This window comes from Nansenia antarctica, assembly GCF_963989245.1.
Source record: "Nansenia antarctica genome assembly, chromosome: 5".
Taxonomy (NCBI): Eukaryota; Metazoa; Chordata; class Actinopteri; order Argentiniformes; family Microstomatidae; genus Nansenia; species Nansenia antarctica.
The window spans coordinates 20,372,266-20,394,133 of NC_137690.1; the positions used below are offsets into that span (position 1 = coordinate 20,372,266).

General features: G+C 42.4%; 1 protein-coding gene across 1 annotated transcript; it reads left to right on the forward strand.

The window, feature by feature from the left end:
- Positions 1 to 6,803: 6,803 nt before the first annotated feature.
- On the forward strand, positions 6,804 to 18,785 carry adra1aa (adrenoceptor alpha 1Aa; the record flags this gene model as incomplete). The annotated part of the gene is made up of 2 exons (XM_080531451.1): positions 6,804 to 7,680; positions 18,238 to 18,785. The coding sequence occupies 2 exons, from the start codon at positions 6,804 to 6,806 to the stop codon at positions 18,783 to 18,785; spliced, it is 1,425 nt and encodes a 474-aa protein (XP_080387577.1).
- Positions 18,786 to 21,868: the final 3,083 nt, after the last annotated feature.

Genomic DNA, 21,868 nt, shown 5'->3' on the forward strand with positions numbered 1-21,868 from the left:
CTGCTCAAACTGCCATTGGGGGTGAGAGAGGATGCTCAAAGGTCTGCTATGACAGCATCCTAAAGGCTTCCTTTGATTCATTGTGGAGTGTTTATCAGGTCAACGAAAACAACAAAGTATGAGCAAAATATTGAGCCCAATAGTTGGAAAGTAGGGAGGGAAGGGGGAAACGGGGGAAACAAGAGAAAAGAGAGAGAGAGAGAGAGAGAGAGAGAGAGAGAGAGAGAGAGAGAGCTGAACTGAGAGAGTCCAGGACACCATATTGATACAGTACTGTAGAATAGTCTCTTCATTAGCCAGAGATGGTCAGATGGTCTTTAAGGATTTACCCACAGGAGGCAGGTAACAATCATCTTAGTGTGTGTGTGTGTGTGTGTGTGTGTGTGTGTGTGTGTGTGTGTGTGTGTGTGTGTGTGTGTGTGTGTGTGTGTGTGTGTGCGTGCGTGCGTGCGTGCGTGTGTGTGTGTGCGTGCGAGGTAGGATGTCGTTTCCATTAGAGATGAAATTATCCAACTATTGCATTGCATTGTAAACATATTGTTGAATTAGGTTTGAACAGGTTTTACATTAGCCTACATAATGCACTCTTCACACACATTTTTGGGACATTGACCTTTCAGTGATTTAGTTCAGGTAAGCAGACGTTTTTGTCTCGTACATATCTTCGTCTTCGGTTACATTCTTCTTGACCCATGTCATGTGATTCATGACTTTCGGAAAACGAAAACGTTCTGTAGAAATATAGCTGATACTGATGATGTGAGAACAAGAGAAATGAGGTGGAAACAAGAGGAGGGGGTGTGTGTGTGTCGCGACGACGGGGATATGACTCATTTCCTATAGGCATCATCTCTGTGGAGTTAATGCTTCTAAAGAGCAGCACTTATATTGCGGGATCTCAGTGCTTTCCATGGGCAGGGCACTTGGCTATCAAGATTAAATCACTTCAGATACCGGAGCACATCTCAAAAGCCCGCAGTCATTACGGTTGACAATACTTTTGTTCCCACCTGGTTTTCCTGCTCCGTAAAATGCTTGAGATGTGTTGTTATATTCGGTTCGAAAGGTAACGAGGGTAAAGTCAGGTGAGTTATACCGGTAAAATTGTTTAATTGTAGGCCTAATTAACTGTCTATTTTAAATGCGGTTAAATGTAAGTCATTAAGGAATAGATTAATTTCAGTCTTTGATCTTGCATGTCTTTTGCTTAATTTGATGAACACTATATACTGCGCTGGAAAGGGCTGGAGATAGTCTTTATTTACATCCATGTGTGACAAATGAGATATACTCAGCCACTCGAGTTGACCACTTCTTTTCTAATTGATCATGTCTGTAGTCATTTTCGATTGCATTTCACAACTATGGGCACTTTTAGCTAATATGTTGTGAAGGAGGCTCTATCATTTCTAATGGTAAACTTAAATAGTTATTTGCCTCCCCAATAAGATGTATTTTGCGCGGTGACTGTGAAATGGATGATGGAACAAGTAAACTCTAGTATTTTAGCCTATATAACGCCGCAAATGTACTTCATTAATTCCCTAAGAGCAGTAGGCTACGAATAATCGGTGAATGATGTTATCATTAGGCTGCGTTCGTAAATTCGCTCTGAGAGCGCCGGAGCGCACACTGGGTTCAACGTCCCTATTTCATTCATTCATTCTTTTTTTTTTTTTCTTTCTTTCTTTCTTTCTTTCTTTTCTTTGTTCAGAGGAAATATAACGTATCTTTCTAATGTACTGCATACCTTCCGGTATTTTTCCAAGACGAGGGTGTATTTTACTCAATGGTAATTGCATTAAAACAATGCATTAATTGGTAGTAAAAGACGCCGTAGCTATTGGTCAGAGAATACCACCGCAAGAATGTGATAACTGTTCATTAAAGTAGACCAGTAATAGTGAAACTCGGACCGAATTAATGTCGCTCCAGGGCCACTCATGACTGCAGAATCAAGGACCCCAATTGAAATAAGCCAGTGGCTTTCTTGGGTTTTTATCCTGTTAGTTGACCTTGTATGTAATATGTACTTTCATGTACCTACTTCTGCAAATCTTCTAATAAAGTTTTCAATCAATCAATCAATCAATCAGTTAGACGGACAGTGTCAGGCTCAATGCGATGCGTTCATGTTATCTGCAAATAATGACGGCAGGATTTGAGTATGGGTAGGCCTATGGTATGGTGTTCATTTTGGCATTTCAAGAGAATGCCTGCGTATATCATTGTGCACACAGTTCCAAACATTTCCGCCCGGCCCTGGGGGGAAGGGGGGGGGGGGGAGAGAGAGGGAGAGAGAGAGAGAGCCCTGCGTATTTGTATACAAAGTTCTACGTTGCAGGGTAGTGGAGGAATGGCAATGCTCTCATGGGTGAAGATCATGCAACTGTCACATTTGATTATTATGGAGGAATGAAACCAAAACATGCAGTCTTGTTGTCTTTGCTTCCCCCTGCTTTAGTGGTTGGGAATCAGATAACAGTGTTCGTAAGCACCATTTAACCACCACGGGGGATGTCAATCTGAACTTAATAGTGTGATAATGGAGGAAAGGACTGTAGCGAAGACAGTAGGAGAGGACAGTAGGAGAGGACAGTAGGGGAGGACAGTAGAGGAGGACAGTAGAGGAGGACAATAGAGGAGGACAGTAGAGGACAGTAGGAGAGGACAGTAGGAGAGGACAGTAGGGACAGTAGGAGAGGAGGGTGGGGGAGGACAGTAGGAGAGGACAGTAAGGTAGGAGAGTGGGAGAGGACAGTAGGAGAGGACAGTAGGGACAGTAGGAGAGGAGAGTAGGAGAGGACAGTAAGGGAGGAGAGTAGGAGAGGAGAGTAAGGGAGGACAGTAGGAGAGGAGAGTAAGGGAGGAGAGTAGGAGAGGAGAGTAAGGGAGGACAGTAAGGGAGGACAGTAGGAGAGGACAGTAGGAGAGGACAGTAGGAGAGGACAGTAGGAGAGGAGAGTAAGGGAGGAGAGTAGGAGAGGACAGTAGGAGAGGAGAGTAGGAGAGGACAGTAAGGAGAGGACAGTAAGGAAGGACAGTAGGAGAGGAGAGTAGGAGAGGACAGTAGGAGAGGACAGTAGGAGAGGAGAGTAAGGAGAGGACAGTAGGAGAGGACAGTAAGGAAGGACAGTAGGAGAGGACAGTAGGAGAGGACAGTAGGAGAGGACAGTAGGAGAGGACAGTAGGAGAGGACAGTAGGAGAGGAGAGTAGGAGAGGACAGTAAGGGAGGACAGTAGGAGAGGACAGTAGGAGAGGACAGTAGGAGAGGACAGTAGGAGAGGAGAGTAAGGAGAGGACAGTAAGGAAGGACAGTAGGAGAGGACAGTAGGAGAGGACAGTAGGAGAGGAGAGTAGGAGAGGAGAGTAAGGAGAGGACAGTAAGGAAGGACAGTAGGAGAGGAGAGTAGGAGAGGACAGTAGGAGAGGACAGTAGGAGAGGACAGTAGGAGAGGAGAGTAGGAGAGGACAGTAGGAGAGGACAGTAGGAGAGGACAGTAGGAGAGGACAGTAGGAGAGGACAGTAGGAGAGGACAGTAGGAGAGGAGAGTAGGAGAGGACAGTAGGAGAGGACAGTAGGAGAGGAGAGTAGGAGAGGACAGTAAGGGAGGACAGTAGGAGAGGACAGTAGGAGAGGACAGTAGGAGAGGACAGTAGGAGAGGACAGTAGGAGAGGACAGTAGGAGAGGACAGTAAGGGAGGACAGTAGGAGAGGAGAGTAGGAGAGGACAGTAGGAGAGGACAGTAGGAGAGGACAGTAGGAGAGGAGAGTAGGAGAGGACAGTAGGAGAGGACAGTAAGGGAGGACAGTAGGAGAGGACAGTAGGAGAGGACAGTAAGGGAGGACAGTAGGAGAGGAGAGTAGGAGAGGACAGTAGGAGAGGACAGTAAGGGAGGACAGTAGGAGAGGACAGTAGGAGAGGACAGTAAGGGAGGACAGTAGGAGAGGAGAGTAGGAGAGGACAGTAGGAGAGGACAGTAGGAGAGGACAGTAGGAGAGGACAGTAGGAGAGGACAGTAGGAGAGGAGAGTAGGAGAGGACAGTAGGAGAGGAGAGTAGGAGAGGACAGTAGGAGAGGACAGTAGGAGAGGACAGTAGGAGAGGACAGTAGGAGAGGACAGTAGGAGAGGAGAGTAGGAGAGGACAGTAGGAGAGGAGAGTAGGAGAGGACAGTAGGAGAGGACAGTAGGAGAGGACAGTAGGAGAGGAGAGTAGGAGAGGACAGTAGGAGAGGAGAGTAGGAGAGGACAGTAAGGGAGGACAGTAGGAGAGGACAGTAGGAGAGGACAGTAGGAGAGGACAGTAGGAGAGGACAGTAGGAGATTAGATAAATGCTTACTCATGTGCCACCCAGAAAAGCCAGAAAAGCCTTTCAGTATTCTTATGTCACCATTAAACCTTCTCTCTAATCTTTAATCTCTCTAGAGAACTTCTGAATAATATCAGTGAGCTGCACAGACAAGATACATTTTTCATTTAATCTGTCAGACAGTGGGCGCTTTGTGTGGGTCAGTTGGGAAACATTTTTTGTCTGTCATAAAGTAATTGTTTTGAAGTCAAAGGAGAGGCAGACAGACATGTTTTTTTTTTTTTTTTTTTTTTTTTTTTTATCACCACACTACATCAAAGTAAAAATGAGTGGACATGCACTATGAACATGCCAGAAACTACTTAACCTCATAGGAGCCAACGGACCCCCATGGGCATCCGAAGTGATATAAAGAGTTTACCTCGATCAATTCTCTTCAAAGATATCACATTTTTTTCACAACTTTGCATGCTATACGATGCCACCATTTTCTTCCAGAGACGGTAAACACGGCCTAAGTCACATCCAGTTTTCTCCAACTGGAGAATGTGTCATGTCCGGTTTCAACGCCGAATTTCCATACCATTGGTCGGCCAACCCAAAAAAATCCCCCCCCCCAAAATAAAAAAATAAAAATCTGATACATGAGAAAGGTCAAAGGTCAAAGATGGTGCCAACATATCTCCAAATGGCCTAAACATATAGGTGTCCGCCTAAACATACCTGTACTAAAACAGGTACAAAGTTGCATTTGCTCACATTACTAGCATCGACTTTGGCACAAGTACTAATAAGACCCTGGAGTACTGATTCCTAGATGATTTGGGCTTCGTTATCAGGTTTCCAAGGTGATATTCACTGTAAAAGCTGTTGTTTTTTTAGGCGGAGACTGAATTTGAGATGTTTTATAATGTTCTAGCTCTATTTACTCTGACACAGTAACATATATTTTGATTCTGACACTTCTACAGCCACCCCACAGGTGTTAGCTTTCATTTGATAACAATATCATTATGAAGGCCCTTGTGATTGTGGAGATATTCTATATTCACTGTGGGCATGTCATTTCGAGCAGAAAACCAGAAAAATGAGGTGGATAAGATTACAAAACTCATTGCAAAATATCAGTGACTTTATTTTAAGACACAGATCAAAACTAAGCATTTTCAAATAGTGCATTGCATCATGTTCTAAATAATTGTGATGATAAAAGCAAATTGATGTCAATCAAAGAAACAGTGTGAATAATGGCTCATGACTTCCACCATGTACAGGCCAGTGTAAACAACATGACTTACAGAAGAGTGATGTAGATCAATGATTTGTAAGACAATTGATTTCTAAAAATGTCAAGGACAGACTGAGCATACTGTTTGCTACATGTAGGCTTTGCCATTGTTACCATTATATTTCAAAGGCTTTTTTTCTTCTTGTTTATTTGACATGCTTCATTGGGCAGTCTGGCCTTTGGCTGGGATCTCTTTCTGTATTCCTCAACCCAACAGCATGTCCAATCAATACCACCAAGATTATGATACAGTCCCAGAGGAGAGGGCGTTTCTGAGACACTATTTCACATAGTATGATAGTATAGAGATTGATAGGAGCGGGTGACTTTGTAGAGCTAGTGATATTGACACATGCTACAGAATGCAATATTAAAGTGATATTGATTTCTGTAAAAAATCATCTTGCTCTATTGAGATTAAGATTAGTTATATCTCCATTGAAGGCTGTTGTTGTGCCTGTCTGTCTTGTCAATTTCCTCAGAGACAAGTGTCATGGTGATTGTATGTCTTTGTTACAGGGGGACCCAGACCACAGAGAGTGACTGCACAGTGACTGTTCCTGTACTCAGCTCATATCCTCGTTGAAACTGTCCATTCAGCAGACAGATCCTGGGACTGTCCTCTAACAACCCATCCTCCACCCCCCACCTACCCAAGCAAGGTGTCTGTACTGTACCTCAGGCTTGTACCATTTCTACCTCCAGCTGGACTGGGATAGAATATCCCTTAACCGGCATAATATTCCCAACGGTTTTGCATCAGTACACCTGATCATAGGAGAAGAGAGAGAGACCAGAACTTTATTTTTAACTCTCCTCAGTAACAAAATACGACTGAGTTGACACTTCTTCCTACGCCATCCTTTTTGGTGGTTTAACAACAAATCAAGATGGATTACCTTCTGTTTGTTCGTTCCCCAGCATGCACCATGGTTGGCTCTCAGTTTTTTGTGCATGTATATCATTTAATTTTTCGGGTGCATTGTCAATGAAATGGCGCATTCAATTGAGACATCATCAGCCAAATTATGCTTGACATGACAGCCTTAATGTGTTCATTATTCTAATGGCTTTCAGGAGAGTGCTGTATGTGCTTGTCCTCTCTCACTGAACATAACTGGTGTCACTCTACTATTGCTGTACAATACAGTGCAGTCTATCAGTACTGTAAAGGCAACAGATAGTTCCTGTAGTAGACAACATGACCCCAGAGCCTCCGACCCAGAACTGCTCCCACTGCAGCCAGGCGTTTGTCCCAGAAGTCAATGTCACCAGGGCCGTGGCACTGGGGCTGATCCTGGGGATCTTCATCATGTTTGGAGTGGTGGGCAACATCCTGGTCATCCTGTCTGTGGCCTGCCATAGACACTTACGTACAGTCACACACTATTTCATTGTCAACCTAGCAGTGGCAGACCTCCTCCTGAGCTCCACGGTGCTGCCCTTCTCTGCCACCTTTGAGATCTTAGGTCGCTGGGTGTTTGGACGACCCTTCTGTAATGTGTGGGCAGCCGTGGACGTGCTATGCTGCACAGCTTCCATCATGAGCCTGTGTGTGATCTCCGTGGACCGCTACATCGGGGTCAGCTACCCACTGCGCTACCCAGCCATCGTCACAGAACGTAGGGCCCTGCTGGCCTTGGTGGGCCTGTGGGTTTTCTCTGTCACCATCTCCATCGGCCCTCTGTTTGGCTGGAAGGAGCCGCCTCCTGAGGATGAGTCCATCTGTAAGATCACAGAGGAGCCAGGTTATGCTATCTTCTCTGCTGTGGGCTCCTTCTACCTCCCCTTGGCCATCATACTGGCTATGTACTGCAGGGTGTACGTGGTGGCCCGCCGAGAGAGCCGGGTCCTGAGGGAGGGTCATAAGACTGACAAGTCAGATTCAGAGAGTGTGACACTACGGATACACCGTGGTAATACAGCCGTATCGGAGGATGAGGCCCTACGCAGGAACACACACTTTGCCCTGCGCCTGCTCAAGTTCTCCCGTGAGAAGAAGGCTGCCAAGACTCTGGGGATTGTGATTGGCTGCTTTGTGCTCTGCTGGCTGCCCTTCTTCCTGGTGTTGCCCATAGGTAAGTGTTTCGCAAGGCCTTTAGCTTGGAGAATGTGCTCCATGCTTGTCCTGCAATCAATACCATGTCCTATGCCAGTTATAGGAATAGGAACTTTTCAAATTGAATTGCAATCCAGAGATAGTGGTAGAGGTGGTTGAGGGGTATGGTGGGTGATTCCCAAAATAGATATTCATTATGGTCTGAGGTGCCATCATTAATCAAACATGTACATCTCAAATTATACCATGACAGTAACCATAGCAGTTGAACATATAGACTGAATTCACATAGAGAACAGTTAGCACTATAGCATTATCATTACACAATTGTTAAAATTCTTGTTTGTTTTGAACTACACTTTTATTTTGTTTATCAACTTTAACAATTATTTTAGGGGGAGGCATGTTCATACATTTTCAATTTCCTTTATTGTTTTTATTTTGGGGATCTCCAGTCATATCTGCTCTTGCCACTTACTGGTATCCTTTATTACATGTTCTTCCACCTCTCAGACTACTTAAAAAAAAAAAAAAAAGGAAGCCAATTAGGCTACATTTACATTTGCGTTCATTCATTATGTAGACACTGTTATTGATTTCTTAGGCAACGAGTTTTAAGTGCTAGTAAAATTAATCATTTATTGTGTTAATTATATTGCTTTTTTAAAGTGGCACAGAGAGATTAGTGTAATTTGGGCGGATCTAGTGGTGTCTTTGTGATCTAGTAAAGGTTCTGCCAGGAGCCACCCCCTCTCATAGGGCTCCTCTGATTAGACATAGGCAGGACATGGGCAGTCCCTCTCAGCCAGCCTGTCCCAGTGCTTCCCCCCCCCTCTCTCTGATCAAAGAGCTGCGGTAGTGCTTAAGGCTGAGTGCACACTGCCCGACCTGTCGCCTGCTCATATTTCAGACACACACTTGAGCTCCCACTGTGTCAATGATTCATTTTGTAATGTCTGTAATTTTGAGAGCAAGAACAGATGATCTCTGTCACTCTCTCTCTCCTCCTTCTGTATCTTTGCCTCTTGCTTGGGAACTCACTCAACACTAAGACGCCTTCTCATCAATCCCAACACCGGCAGAATGACAGATAAACTAATCACAACACTGTCAGGGATTATGTTTTACACCGTGGTCCCCTTTGTGATTGTTTAGAGGGCTGGAGTAGGGGACATCACAGAATGTGCAGAGTTGTTATTATTTTTTGTAACCCTAACCCTTTTTTTATTGGGATAGAGACAGTACAGATTGACAGGAAGGATGGGTGAAAGAGAGAGAAGGGATGACATGCAGGATATGTCCCCGGCCGGAATCGAACCGGGAACCCTGCGGTGACATGGTCGGCGACTTAGTGTGCTACACCACCAAGCACCCCACCGCTTGTTAGTTTCATCATTTCATTATAGCTATGTACTGTATGTAGCTATGTAGAATGGAAATACAAATCAAGCATTTTTCAGATCTGGCAAAGCCCTTACTAACCACTCAGGGTTGAAGTTTATTACACGCTCTCATGCTCGTAAATATAGCAACTGCAACAGAGACTGAGAGGGGCTTTTTAAGGGTGATCTTGATTCCTTACCATGGCTGGCTGCCCTCCCTAACAAACTCATCAAGGACATTTCATAACGTTACATATTGTGTTACACATCACCAAATGGTTTTCCAGTTAAGATTTATTGCACTAGACCTCTGATGGGTATTTTTATTTGCCTTGGTCAAACAAAGCCGTGTGGGAGTTTGATCAGGTCAAACGGGTAAGGAGGGCTATTTCTGTCATGGCACTACATTTATTTTGAGACTGCTTTGCTCTTGTCTTGATTTCAGCAGTGGTTCACAAAGACATATCCAAGAGCAGGGTAAGGCTTGTTGACACGTTCCAAAGGGTAGTTGCTTGTCTTTTTCCTGGGTATATGGTTCACTCAAGATTATTGTCATTGATATAGTACAGGTACCAAACAACGAAATTTGGGAGGGGGGGCTCCCCTGGTGCTAGGAAAAAAAAACTAAAAACAAGAAGGGAAAAGAGCTGGTTTACATAAATAAAGGCTATGTACACTATCCACTATACTATACTATACAAATAAAACACTGTGCTGTACTCTATGCTATGCTATACCTATTCTAACATTTCCTATCTCTGAACCTTATGTACCCGAGGGTTGTCATATTGCACATAGTGTTATTGCACATTCATTTAAAGTGTCGCAGTTTGCAGGTTTGAAATGTTCACAGTTGTGTTTCAGTATTGCACTTGATTTCAATCTAGTAGCTGCCATCAAATTGTCTAGATTGTCCAGGGCCTAGAACCTAGGTCTTTGCTGTGTTCAGGGCCTGAATGGCCCTGGGGTAGAAGCTGAGCTTCAGTCTGTTTGTCCTTGCGAACATGGTCCTGAACCGCCTGTCCGAGGGCAGCCGAGCAAAGTGTTCGTTCCCAGGGTGGGATGGGTCTCTGGAGATCTTGGAGGCCTTCCTGAGGCAGCGTGTGTTGTACAGCTCTTCCAGAGAGGGGAGGGGGGCGCCGGTGATCATATGCTCCTTATCGATCTATCATTGTGGCCTTTGCTACAGTATACCCTCTAAAATGGTTTAGCTGTCTCAAAAACACATGTACTGCATTATTGACTTTTTATGGATTTTCTAGGAGAATGAGCTCATCTAAAATAACAGCAATGGAGTTCTCTCTTTTGCATTTATAGGTTCCAAAAAGCATTAAGAATGACAACAGAGTAGACGTTCCACAGTTGGGGATTAAATGGCTGAGGTGTACTGCCTGGGGCTTTCAAACCCTCCCCATGTTCTCTCTCTATCTATATCCACATCACTCTATTTTCAAAAGTCTCCTGTAAACTGTCTCCAGCTGACTCTCCAATAAAGAATTTCACAAGGAAGCTCCGCCTCCCCATCTCCTACCTTTTCAAACAGACTCAATTTCAATGCCATCCGACACCTCAGCAGTTTAATTATTTTAATGTGCCAGGCGTTTGGTGTGAAAAGTCCCTGGCATTTACAGTGACAACGGGTCTGAATTTAATATGCATGTTAAATCATTTCCTTTGCTGCATTATTAATAGTGCTGCTCATACTCTCTCCAATGAGTCTTCCTCCAATCAGAAGCCACAGGATTTATGACGGCAATTTGAATAAAACTATTAACCTTGACGTCAAGAAAAAAACGGAAAAAAAACTATAAACGGACTCAACTGGAAATAAATGTGTGTGATGACACAGGATGTTTTTCTGAATGGCCCCACTATGGAGCCTTTACTAGCCTCTTCTAAATGGGCTCACCATTAACCATTATTTGCCTTACAGTAATTAGATTTATCAGGAAACATCTACTGTATATCAGAGAATGTTAATCGATGGATATTTTTTCTTCAATTAGTTGGGTCCAGAACCTCATTTTTCCGTGACCAAGATGTTTTGATGATTGATTTGACTTCTATGGACCTTTTATCAAATGTTTAGCCCCCAGGTCCCTCCCAAAAACCCTGGGATTTTTTGCCAGAGGGACAAATCCAAGATGGCCACTGGTGCCATCTTGAAAATTTTACTTTTATACCAGAGCACCTAGAATCATGTATGACTGACAATGACGACCTTCTCGATGACACCTTGACAGGAAGGGGTACTGCACACCGCTGTAACTGGATGTTTCTGCAGCGTCTAGAACGTAACAGCTTGTATGGGAGTACAAGGCAAACGCATCCAGGATGAGCATGTGCACATCGAAGACACCAAGACTGTGTTGCAGGCACTGACTGAGAAGGTGTCTGAGATGCAGGCAGTTACACTATATAATACCACCGGGCGCAGTGAGCCTCCTATCCACCCGAAGCCCACTATGTTCTCATCAAGTACAGAGCCTCAGCGTAAGCAGAGCATTATTCATGCCCGTGCGGACATGAATGGTGATTGTCACCATCTGCAGCTGAGCAGACTATTCCTTCCTACAGTGGGTTTCACGCTGGCTTTAATATGGAGTAGAGGAAGAGCAAGGCTTATTTTCATACTTTTTACAATCAACCGCCCAACAACTCAGTTGTGAATGACATCATGGACAAGCTGTCTACCATCATCTCCACTAGTGGGAGATCATCCTGTGTATGTCCTCATCACCCTGCTCAAGGCAACAATAGGTATGGGAGGTAGCTGCCTGACTTCTGGGCAATGCTGACAGCAATCCCTGCTGATCAGGTCGCCTTCCTTTGTACTGACTTCACTCAATCCATCACAGGCAATCCCTACTCCAACATGGCCTGGGACATGTGGATCGCGTGTACAATGAACAAGGGCAGCAAAATGATGTCTGGCTGGCTCTCCATCCTCCAGAATGAGAAGCAGCTGCTGGTGCACTCCAGAAATGTGAACAATGTGGCCCAGGTCCGGGCGGCTCACAATGCCCTGTCTAACCGAAAAGAAGCCAAGAGGAAGCACATGGAATGTGACCCGAAACGGATGAAGATGAGCAGTGCATGCTCAGTTCAACTCCTTCCCGTTCGACCCGGCCTCACCCACCCTCCACACCCTACATTCAGTCATGCCTCTGATTAACTCATTGTGGACTTCAACTCAGCCGTGCTATGGGAGAGGAGAAGTTGACCAGTTCTTGCGAGACCGGGCGGGTGTTCGGTAAGAATACACGCATGCACGGAGAAGCCCGGGGAGGTACTCAAGGCGATAGCTGCTGAGATGGAGTGGAGCGCTGTCAAAGCAGTGATCGACCTGGTTGAGGTCAGTCAATTTGTGAACCTCCCGGAGTTGCTGGAACATTGTGTTGTCGAGGAGTGTTTGGCCTTATTCAACTCCAACGTAACATACAGGAAGACGCAATAGAGTCTACTCTGCATCTAAATAGAGTTGTCTACTCTGTTGGCTCCCACTGCACTGCACCAACTTGTCAACCCAGCAACCGATGCAGAACTACAGCTTTGACCAGTCTGAGGCTGACACCATCCTCTTCTCTGCTTAAGCAGTTCTGCGAGTCAGGCCCTGTCCACCACATGCAATCTGCTCTCCTGACGCATCTACCTGCACCAGGGCCAGCTGAAGAGAGCGAAGAAAATAAGAGTGAGGAGGATGAGGAGGAGGGAGATGATGTAAAACTGCCCACTGAAACCATGTAGCCAACAAAAACAAGTATTCAGAAAATACGTGGATGACTAGTGGAATACAAAATGCATGCAAGAAAAAGAATACCTTATATTTATAAAAGACAGAACAAAAGAGGCAGAGTTAAGATACAATAAATAATTTAATATATATATATGAGTAATTATAGGACAGAATACTATACCAAATTATTAGATAAGAATAAAAACAATATCAAAGGAATGTGGAATATATTAAACAATATCATCAGAAACAGACAAACTAATTCTGGTTTCCCGGAGTATTTCTTACACAAGGAAAGAAAGATTTATATTACAAATGAGGTAGTGGATGAATTTAACAACTTTTTTTGTTGATGTGGGCCCTACATTAGCTAAAGAAATATGCAGTGCTGGGAAGAGTTTCGATGTAGAGGAATGTGGGGAAAGAAATACTAATTCAATATCGTTGGGAACTGTAGAGAAAGAGGAAATTAGGGATATAGTAAATAAATGCACAAATAAAACTTCTACAGATGGGGATGATATTGATATGTCCCTGGTAAAGAATATTATTGATGGAATTGTGGAGCCATTAACTCACATACTGTATGTGACATAAAACGGGAACATTCCCAGATAAAATGAAAGTTGCTTAAGTTATCCCATTATTTAAAGCTGGAGATTCATCAAGCATTCCTTCACAGATTATAGACCGGTATCCTTGCTGTCGCAGTTCTCAAAGATACTTTCAAAATTATGTTATAAGGCTGGACAGTTTTGTTGAAATACATAACCTACTAATGGACAGCCAGGAATATTTATTGACCTGAAAAAAGCTTTTGATACAATAGACCATGGGATATTACTGGAAAAGATTAATAGGTTGTGTATCAGAGGGGTGGCTCTGGAGTGGCTGAAAAGCTACATAAGCAGCAGACAGCAATTTGTGCAGATGGGTCTTGATTAGATTTTTTGATTTTTATTAGGAATTTACAAATAGCATAATTTACACATTATGACACTAAGTAATGTCCAGAGGATGGCACTTGAAAGCATTATTTAAAACACTTATTTCCAAAGTGGTCCTCGATGGAAACATAACATGAATAAAACAAAACATCACACAGTATAAAAACATAAAATGAATAAAACAAAACATCACATCATAAAACAGCATAACAAACTGTATAAGAACACAGCATGAAAAACACATATTAAAACACACAACATGGAAACATAAAGTGAAACAAAACAAAACGGAAACACCCTCTCTTTCTTAGGGGTGAGCCATTAGTTCTCCCCATAAATATGACTTCACTTTTGTTTTAAAGATGGCTTTGTATTGGCTTTGCTGAATATTCAGAGGCAGATGGTTCCATAAAGAAATCCCTGTATAGAAAAATTTGCTTCTTGCTGTTTTACTTTTGACAAAAGGAACATTGCATGATATAATACTTCCTCTTGTATTATAATTATGTTTACTTCTCTCCATATCTATGTTACAGTTCATATATTCAGGGGCCCGGTTATGAACTATATCAAACATATGGTGCTATGACACAGGGGCGAGGGGGCTCAAGGACACGACAATGGAGACGGAATACTGTGAAGCCCCGTAGGGTATTTATTACAGTGAAGGGGGGGGGGGGTGGAAAAACAGGGAAGATGAGTCCGGGGGTTTCAGCCTGGCGGGCTGGGGTAGTGGCTGGCGTGAGCTGTAGAGGAAGGGCGAAACAGGGTAAGTCTCTACAGTAGGCTAATACGATAATCACAAATATAGTCTCGAGGGCTAAGTACACGACTGGTAACAGAATAATACTTGCCAGGCCATTCTTAGGGAAGAACTGACGATGAGTGAAGGGAAGTCCAGAGTAGATGTAGACAGAGGGTTGATTGGGAGTGGAGACAGGTGTGCAGGTTTGGCTGAAGATCTAATTAGTGGGGACAAGCCTCAGCTGCGGCGGAGAGCACGCTGTGCTCGAGCTGTGGGGGCGGGTGCTCGAGCTGTGGGGGCGGGGGAGGGCGTGTGTGAAGGCCCAGCCGTAACATATGGTTGAGTTTTAGTTGTTTTACTCGATCCTCTACAGGTAACAGACCTACTTCTTTAATTTCCATGGGTCCTATGTGTGTCCTGGGAGGAGCATTAAGTATATATCTGATAACATTATTTTGTGCTACCTGCAATTTGTTCTTAAGTTTTTGGGGAAAGTCCACTATACCATGCGGAGCATGCATAATCAAAGTGACACTGTATTAAAGCTGCTACTAAGAGTTTTTTAATCTTAAAATTCATAAAACGAGTATAGCGATATAAAAACTTTAGCTTCTTTGCAATTTTAGATAAACCTGTAGCTGCAATTTCCTCCCCAGAGACAGATTGGTCGAGAGAGACCCCTAAGTACTTGACACATGATTGGGATTCGATAATACTTCCTTCACACTGTACCTTGATTGTGTTACTTTTCTTAAGCTTGTATTTAGTGCCAAATAAAATGGACTCTGTCTTTCCTAAGTGTATCGATAGTTTGTTGTCAATCAACCAGTCTCTTACCAGAGACAGTTCTCTACTGAAAGTTTCTTCAATGTCATGTGCGTCTTTGCCTGATACTAGTAAAGTAGAATCATCTGCATAAATCATCATTCTAGATGTCACTGCTGCTGGCATGTCGTTAATATAGACTAAAAATAATAAAGGTCCCAAAATGGAGCCTTGTGGAACCCCACATGTGACCTCCCTAACTGTGGACAGGGCCTCTCCTACTTTACACACCTGTGCTCTGTTTGCTAGATTGGATTTGAACCAATTTACCGCAATATCTTTTAGACCAATACATTTCAGCTTCATTAGAAGAATATTATGACTAACAGTATCGAATGCCTTCTGTAGATCTAACATATTATACCTGTATAATTCCCTTTCTCGCTTTCCATTTTTATATAGTCAAAAATATCAATTAGACACGTATCTGTAGAATGAGCTGTTCTGAAACCTGACTGATACTTAAACAGTATTTTGTGTTTGAGAAGATAATGTTCCAATTGATTGTGTACCAGTCTTTCAAAGACTTTAGACAGTATATTTAAGATTGACACAGGCCTGTAGTTGCTAACCTGGCTTTTACTGCCTTTTTTATACAGGGGAACAACTCTGACTGATTTCAGATCGTTTGGGAACTTTCCTGTTTCTATTGAAAGATTCACAATATGCATAAGGATTGTTGCTGTTATACTGGCACTATCCTTTATAAATCTAGCAGGCAAATTGTCTAGTCCTGTTGCTTTAGACGTATTCATTTGATTAAGAATGTTTAAGATATCACTCTCTGTTACCGTACCTAGCTCAAATTCATTGTTTGCTACGTTCAGACTCTGGTAAACGTTTTGAACAAAACCCCTCCCATATTGTCCCTTACAAGCATCTAGCTTCTCAACCAGGGATGAGGCTATAGTAGTGAACATTTTTTTTTTAATGATTGGCAATTTGTACATTCTCCTGACATATGTCTCCATTGATTTCCAGACTAATATTCTGAGACTTTGCTTTGTTAGACGTTGTGGATCCAATATCCTTTAAGACTGACCATAGTTTTTGTGGCTGTCTCAGGTTTTCATTTACGGTCAGTACATGTCTAAATGTTTAACTATTACCTGTGGTGTCCCACAGGGGTCAGTAGTAGGACCTAAACTGTTCATCCTATATATAAATTATATTTGTAAAGTGTCTGACTTAAAATACTTGTTGTCTTTGCGGATGACACAAACATTGTGTGTTCAGTAGATGACCTGAAGCAGCTATTGGAAGTAGCGAAGAAAGAATTAAAAGAAAGAAAATGTAAATGCTGGTTTGATACACATAAGTTATCTTTAAATCGGAAAAAAACTAACTTCATGCTATTTGGAGACCGTAAAATAAACAGACTAGGGGTGTTAATAGACCACAAGTGTTAATAGACCACAAGTATCGCAATATTAGGAAAAACAAAATATCTTTTGAATCTGAAAATATTGTACACACTGTATTGCACACATATTGTACCATATCTGTCATATTGTATTGAAGTGTGGGGAAGATATGCACATTGCAAAGAAGAGCTGGATTGTACATCCCGCCAGATACTTAGATCATACAAATTGTTTGTTTATAAAGAGCCAAACATTGAAATGTATAGTTTAGTTAAATTCAAAACTGCACAAATTATTTATAAGGTTATAAATAACATGTTGCCAAGCAACATTCAGAAAATGTATATGGGTAGAGAAGGTGGTTATTATTTAAGTGGGACTTTGAATCTAAAACAGCCTAGAGTTTGTACAACTCTGAAAAGAATGTGCATCTCTGTTTGTTGGGCATCCCTTTGGAATGGACTAGATGTGAGTGGAAAACTGAGCAAAAATATGAATCAATTCAAAGGCCACTATAAACAAGTGTTTTTGGACATGTACAGGACAGAGGACTCTGAGTAGTAAAGTGACTGAAGTACATTTTCATTTTCTGCAATTGATATGTATGTTGTATATGGATATTTATGTTATATCTAGACATTCTGTAATATATTGTAAGGAAGGACCAGGACTAGATAGGTTTTCACTTCCTCCTGTCCCCTCCCGAACGCACTAGTGTAAATTGCATGAGGTGAATTTGTGTTGGATATTATTTTTTATTTTTTTACTTTTTATGTTTTAAGATGTTTTAATATGTTTATTGTATTTAAAATCAAATAAAAATAAAAATAAAATGATGTACAGAGGAGAAGGGGGGATTCCTCCGAATCTGATGATGCAGAATCTAGTGACTGTGATCACTAGTGATCTAGTGACTGATCATGACATGTTTTAAGTTTATTATTATTATTATTATTATTATCATTATTATTATTATTCAACTATTCAAGCTATAAATGATTATTATTATTATTAGCATTATTATTATTCAACTATTCAAGTTATAAATGATCCCCAAAACATAAATTGCCATTACTAAACCATACATGTTTGGTGGCATGGATTCATAATAGCTATAGTTTGTTATTCTCCTTCCTTACATACTGTAGAGATGGCAAACCCCAAACACCACATCTTACCTACCCTGGGTCAAAATGATGTTATAACGTCAAACTGATGTCAGAATTGCAATCCTCGTGGTCAACTTACATGAAAAAGTGTCTTCATACATGATGTTAGGTACTCTGGTTCAAAAGTCTCTCAATGTTTCTCATCTTGGATTTGGCCCTCTGGCAAAACCCCCAGGATTTGTGGGCAGGACCTGGGGGCAATTTTTTTTAAATAAAAGGTTCATAGAACTCAATCAATCCAACTGAATTGTAATTGTTTTGACCTCATGAAATTGACAATTCAGTTTATTGTCAACAACACCCTGAGATAAAGATCAGGGTTCATAGTTTGATGTTGTGTGTTGCGTGAAAAAAAACATGAAGTATATTAATCACAACTTTCTTCCCTGTGTTGCTGTGTCTATATAGGCTCCATGTTCCCGACATACAGACCTTCAGACACAGTATTCAAGATCACCTTCTGGCTAGGCTATTTCAACAGTTGCATCAATCCCATCATCTACCCATGCTCCAACCTGGAGTTTAAGAAGGCCTTCCAGAGTTTGCTTGGAGTGCACTGTCTGAGAACCCAGTCCAGACCCCCTCATCATTTGAGTCCATGCCAAAACCAGGGGCAGTTCCAGGGTCACCCTCTGACTCTGAGCCCGGATGGCCGAGGGGACTCCTTCCGCCGCAGTCAATCGTCTCTAGCCCTGTCTCGCACACCCTCCTCTAGGGACAGCAGGGAGTGGGGGGTGTTCTCTGGAAGCTCCGCTGCAGGGGCAGGAGCAGCCGTTGAGACTGGACGGGCTAAAGTGGCCCAACTCTGCAGTAAGAGTCTGCTGAAGACTTGCTGTTGCATCAGGGACAGGAGCCTCACCCCAGGGCCCAGCCATCCCCAGCTCACTCCACACAGGACCCTTCCAATCATAAGGATCCACAAACTGTCCCTGTGTGAAAGAGGAGAGGCACTATAATCACCACAATTACTCTTCTTTTAAACAGACAATGGTCCACCGGCTCAGGTCCAGTGCAATCAAGGTAAACTGAAGAGGACTGATTCTTACATTTTTGGAGAAGCCAGGGACGGATGAATAATGTCTGGACGGGCTGGTCGATCACACTCTGAAACATCTCCAAATACATTTTGACTAAAGTTACGGAACCAGTCATTTGGAATTAATGACTGTAACATGTTAGCTATTGCACACGAAACCAAGCTAATATTTTACGATATAATTTGCAATTGATGTTTAAGGACTTGCATTATCCTTTGTGCAATTTGTCTTGGTCCTAGAACCAGACTATATGGAACTGTATTGTACTGTATATGCCAGGAAGGTTTTCCATATGCAGGTAATAATAGAGATTGTGAAAGCATTCCCTGAAACAGACCAAACTGCTTGTTCCTTGTTCAATGTTTACATGTTTTATACTTCAAATCAGTACTATATATAATATATCAAAGCTGTAAGTACTTGGACAGGTTTTGATATGTTTTCAACAATCTCAACATGTTCTCTTGCTCCCAGTGTCTTACCGTTTTCCAAGCTGTTTTCCTGCTGTGAGAATTGTGCTTGTGACGCTGTGGTAGTGTGACGTATCCCCTAGTCTCCCTGAGGAGTCTGAGGGCTGGCACCATGTCCATCTCCAATGAATCACACCACTTCCCCTCTGTCCACTTTGGGAATGATGACAACTATTTCAATAAAGAGTATGAGATATGCTCAGTCTGGGAGTTGCAAGGTCACTTTCACAGTCTTTTCTCTGTATAAATGTATCAAACTCGCATGCACAGTTTTTGCTTTGTACTCCACTATTATTCCCACGATTCCAAGTTCCAGCCAGATAGAGGATGAATATCCAAGAGAGTTCAATGGTTTTCATGTGTTTTGAACTCATGACTGCCCTCCAAGCCTCAAAATCCATCATAATCCAGGGAGAGATGAGCCCTCTCTTATTGGGACTGAGACATTCTAGCTTCAGGGGACCCTATACAGATGTTGTCAGCATGTACAAGCACACACTGATTTTTTAGATATGCATAGGGATCAGCATTGGCATAATAATCTCAGCACGGGCATACTGTATCAGTAATTTACGGTAAAGCGGAAAAACACTAGCCAAGAGGATAAAGGGAGCAGATCGTATTCATTGATTTCCTTGAGGTTATTTTCTCTGGACAGCGTTACAATGTACTCCCTCTGTGCACCTCAGTGGGGTTATTAGATGCGTCTAGCATTGCAAAGTCTAATCCCCTTTCCCAGCTTTCAGATGTGTATCACCAGAAAGAGCTGGATGCAAAGTCGACAGCCAGTCCTGAGGGGAGGGTCCAAAATGGTTCAGCAGACGGTCTGCCCCCTTTGACATTGACTGGCATGTCTGGGATCTGTGACTCACACTGTCTCAGTGTTGACGTCATCCTGAGGCCATTGGCTGCGGTCATTAAACCACAGATGGTATTGATGTCCTCACCGCGTGTCTGTCTTTCACTCTGTATTTATTTATTTATTTATTTATCTATTTATCTCTATCTCTTGGCTGCTGACACAAAATGATACACGTAGGGACTAAGTAACTATTAGTCACGTGGCAGCCAAATTTGAACTATTACTCAAACAGATTTTCAAAGGATTGAGAAAGAATATTGGTGCTCTATCCCTTGCTGTTCTTCTTAATGTTCTACAACATGTGACAGGGTCTGGTTAAAAAGTCCTCAAGTAGGGCATGGTCATTTTTCAGTTTTTTCCAGATTATGAAAGTGCAGATTGTAAACTTTCCAATGATGAAATCTGAAACATTTCAACATTGAAATCTGAAAATAGTTGAAGGAGATAATGCTTATTTGAATGTTGGTACATCTCAAACCAAATAGCTGAGAAATCAGCTCTGAATCAAAACACACGCAAAACTGCTGCTAGTATGCTACCGCTAAAAAGGAACATCACTACAACCTAACTGCATGTTTAGCACATTTACATTTACATTTTTGGCATTTAGCAGACGCCTTATTCCAAAGCGACTTACAATCAATACATTTGAATACTAAGCATGTGAATCAGCAGTCCACCATTCGTTGCAGGAAGAGTACTCTAGCTCGGGCCCGGGGCCACTGATAGAAGGAAAAACCTTCTCCCTATTATCGCCTTCTACTAAAACTTTTTTTTATTTTTATATATTACTGGAGAAACTGAGAAACAGTACAAGGGGGGCAATAGCACATCATGCTGATAGAACATGATCATCCTAAAAACACATAACTACACATATTTAGATGATCACACAGTTGCCTTGCTTTTGAACATGTTTGTTTACAAGCCATGTATCACTTACCCAGTAACCTAGGGCAGACAAGACAGTGAATCCAATTAATAAATTCTAAGTATTTAGTGATCCTAAAACTGTTCTTTGTTATTTCGATTGGGCTTTTCAACACTTCAACTCTCATAATATGCAAACAAAACCTGAAAAGAACCTTTTCACCAGACCGTGTCACAATATGAGAGGCTGCCTCTCTAATGAATCCCATTAAAATAGCTTTTGCTCAATGTGGATCAAAGAGTGGAATAATACCAGTATTAATTTCCTCCATTGCAATGACACATGCAGCCTGCTGATTTGGTCCATAATGTGACCCAGTTTGAAACACGTCAATACAAGGTTCCCAAGAGGACATGCTGTTCATTCATTCTTTCTGTGAGAGAGGTTTCAGAATAGCACATTATTTAAGCCACAAATCCCTATCCTCCATAGTTCCTCTGAACTCCCAGAACAGATCCTCACTCTGAGAGACTTCCCGAGTGAATGTGTTGTGAATGAGAAATTCTTATAAATACAGTGTTTAATAAATGCACTACAACATCAATATCAAAGAGAACCAGATTATCATCAGTGGGAATGAGGGGTAGGGGGATTGTGACCAGATTAATAGCTCTCCTTTTAGTCGCCAGTGTCATGTTCTCATGTTTGCGGGGGACTACACTACACAGATGACTCAACATGCTCAGATTCTCCCAGGATTCCCCAGTATTCCCAGGATTCCTCTTCTCTGTAAATTCTC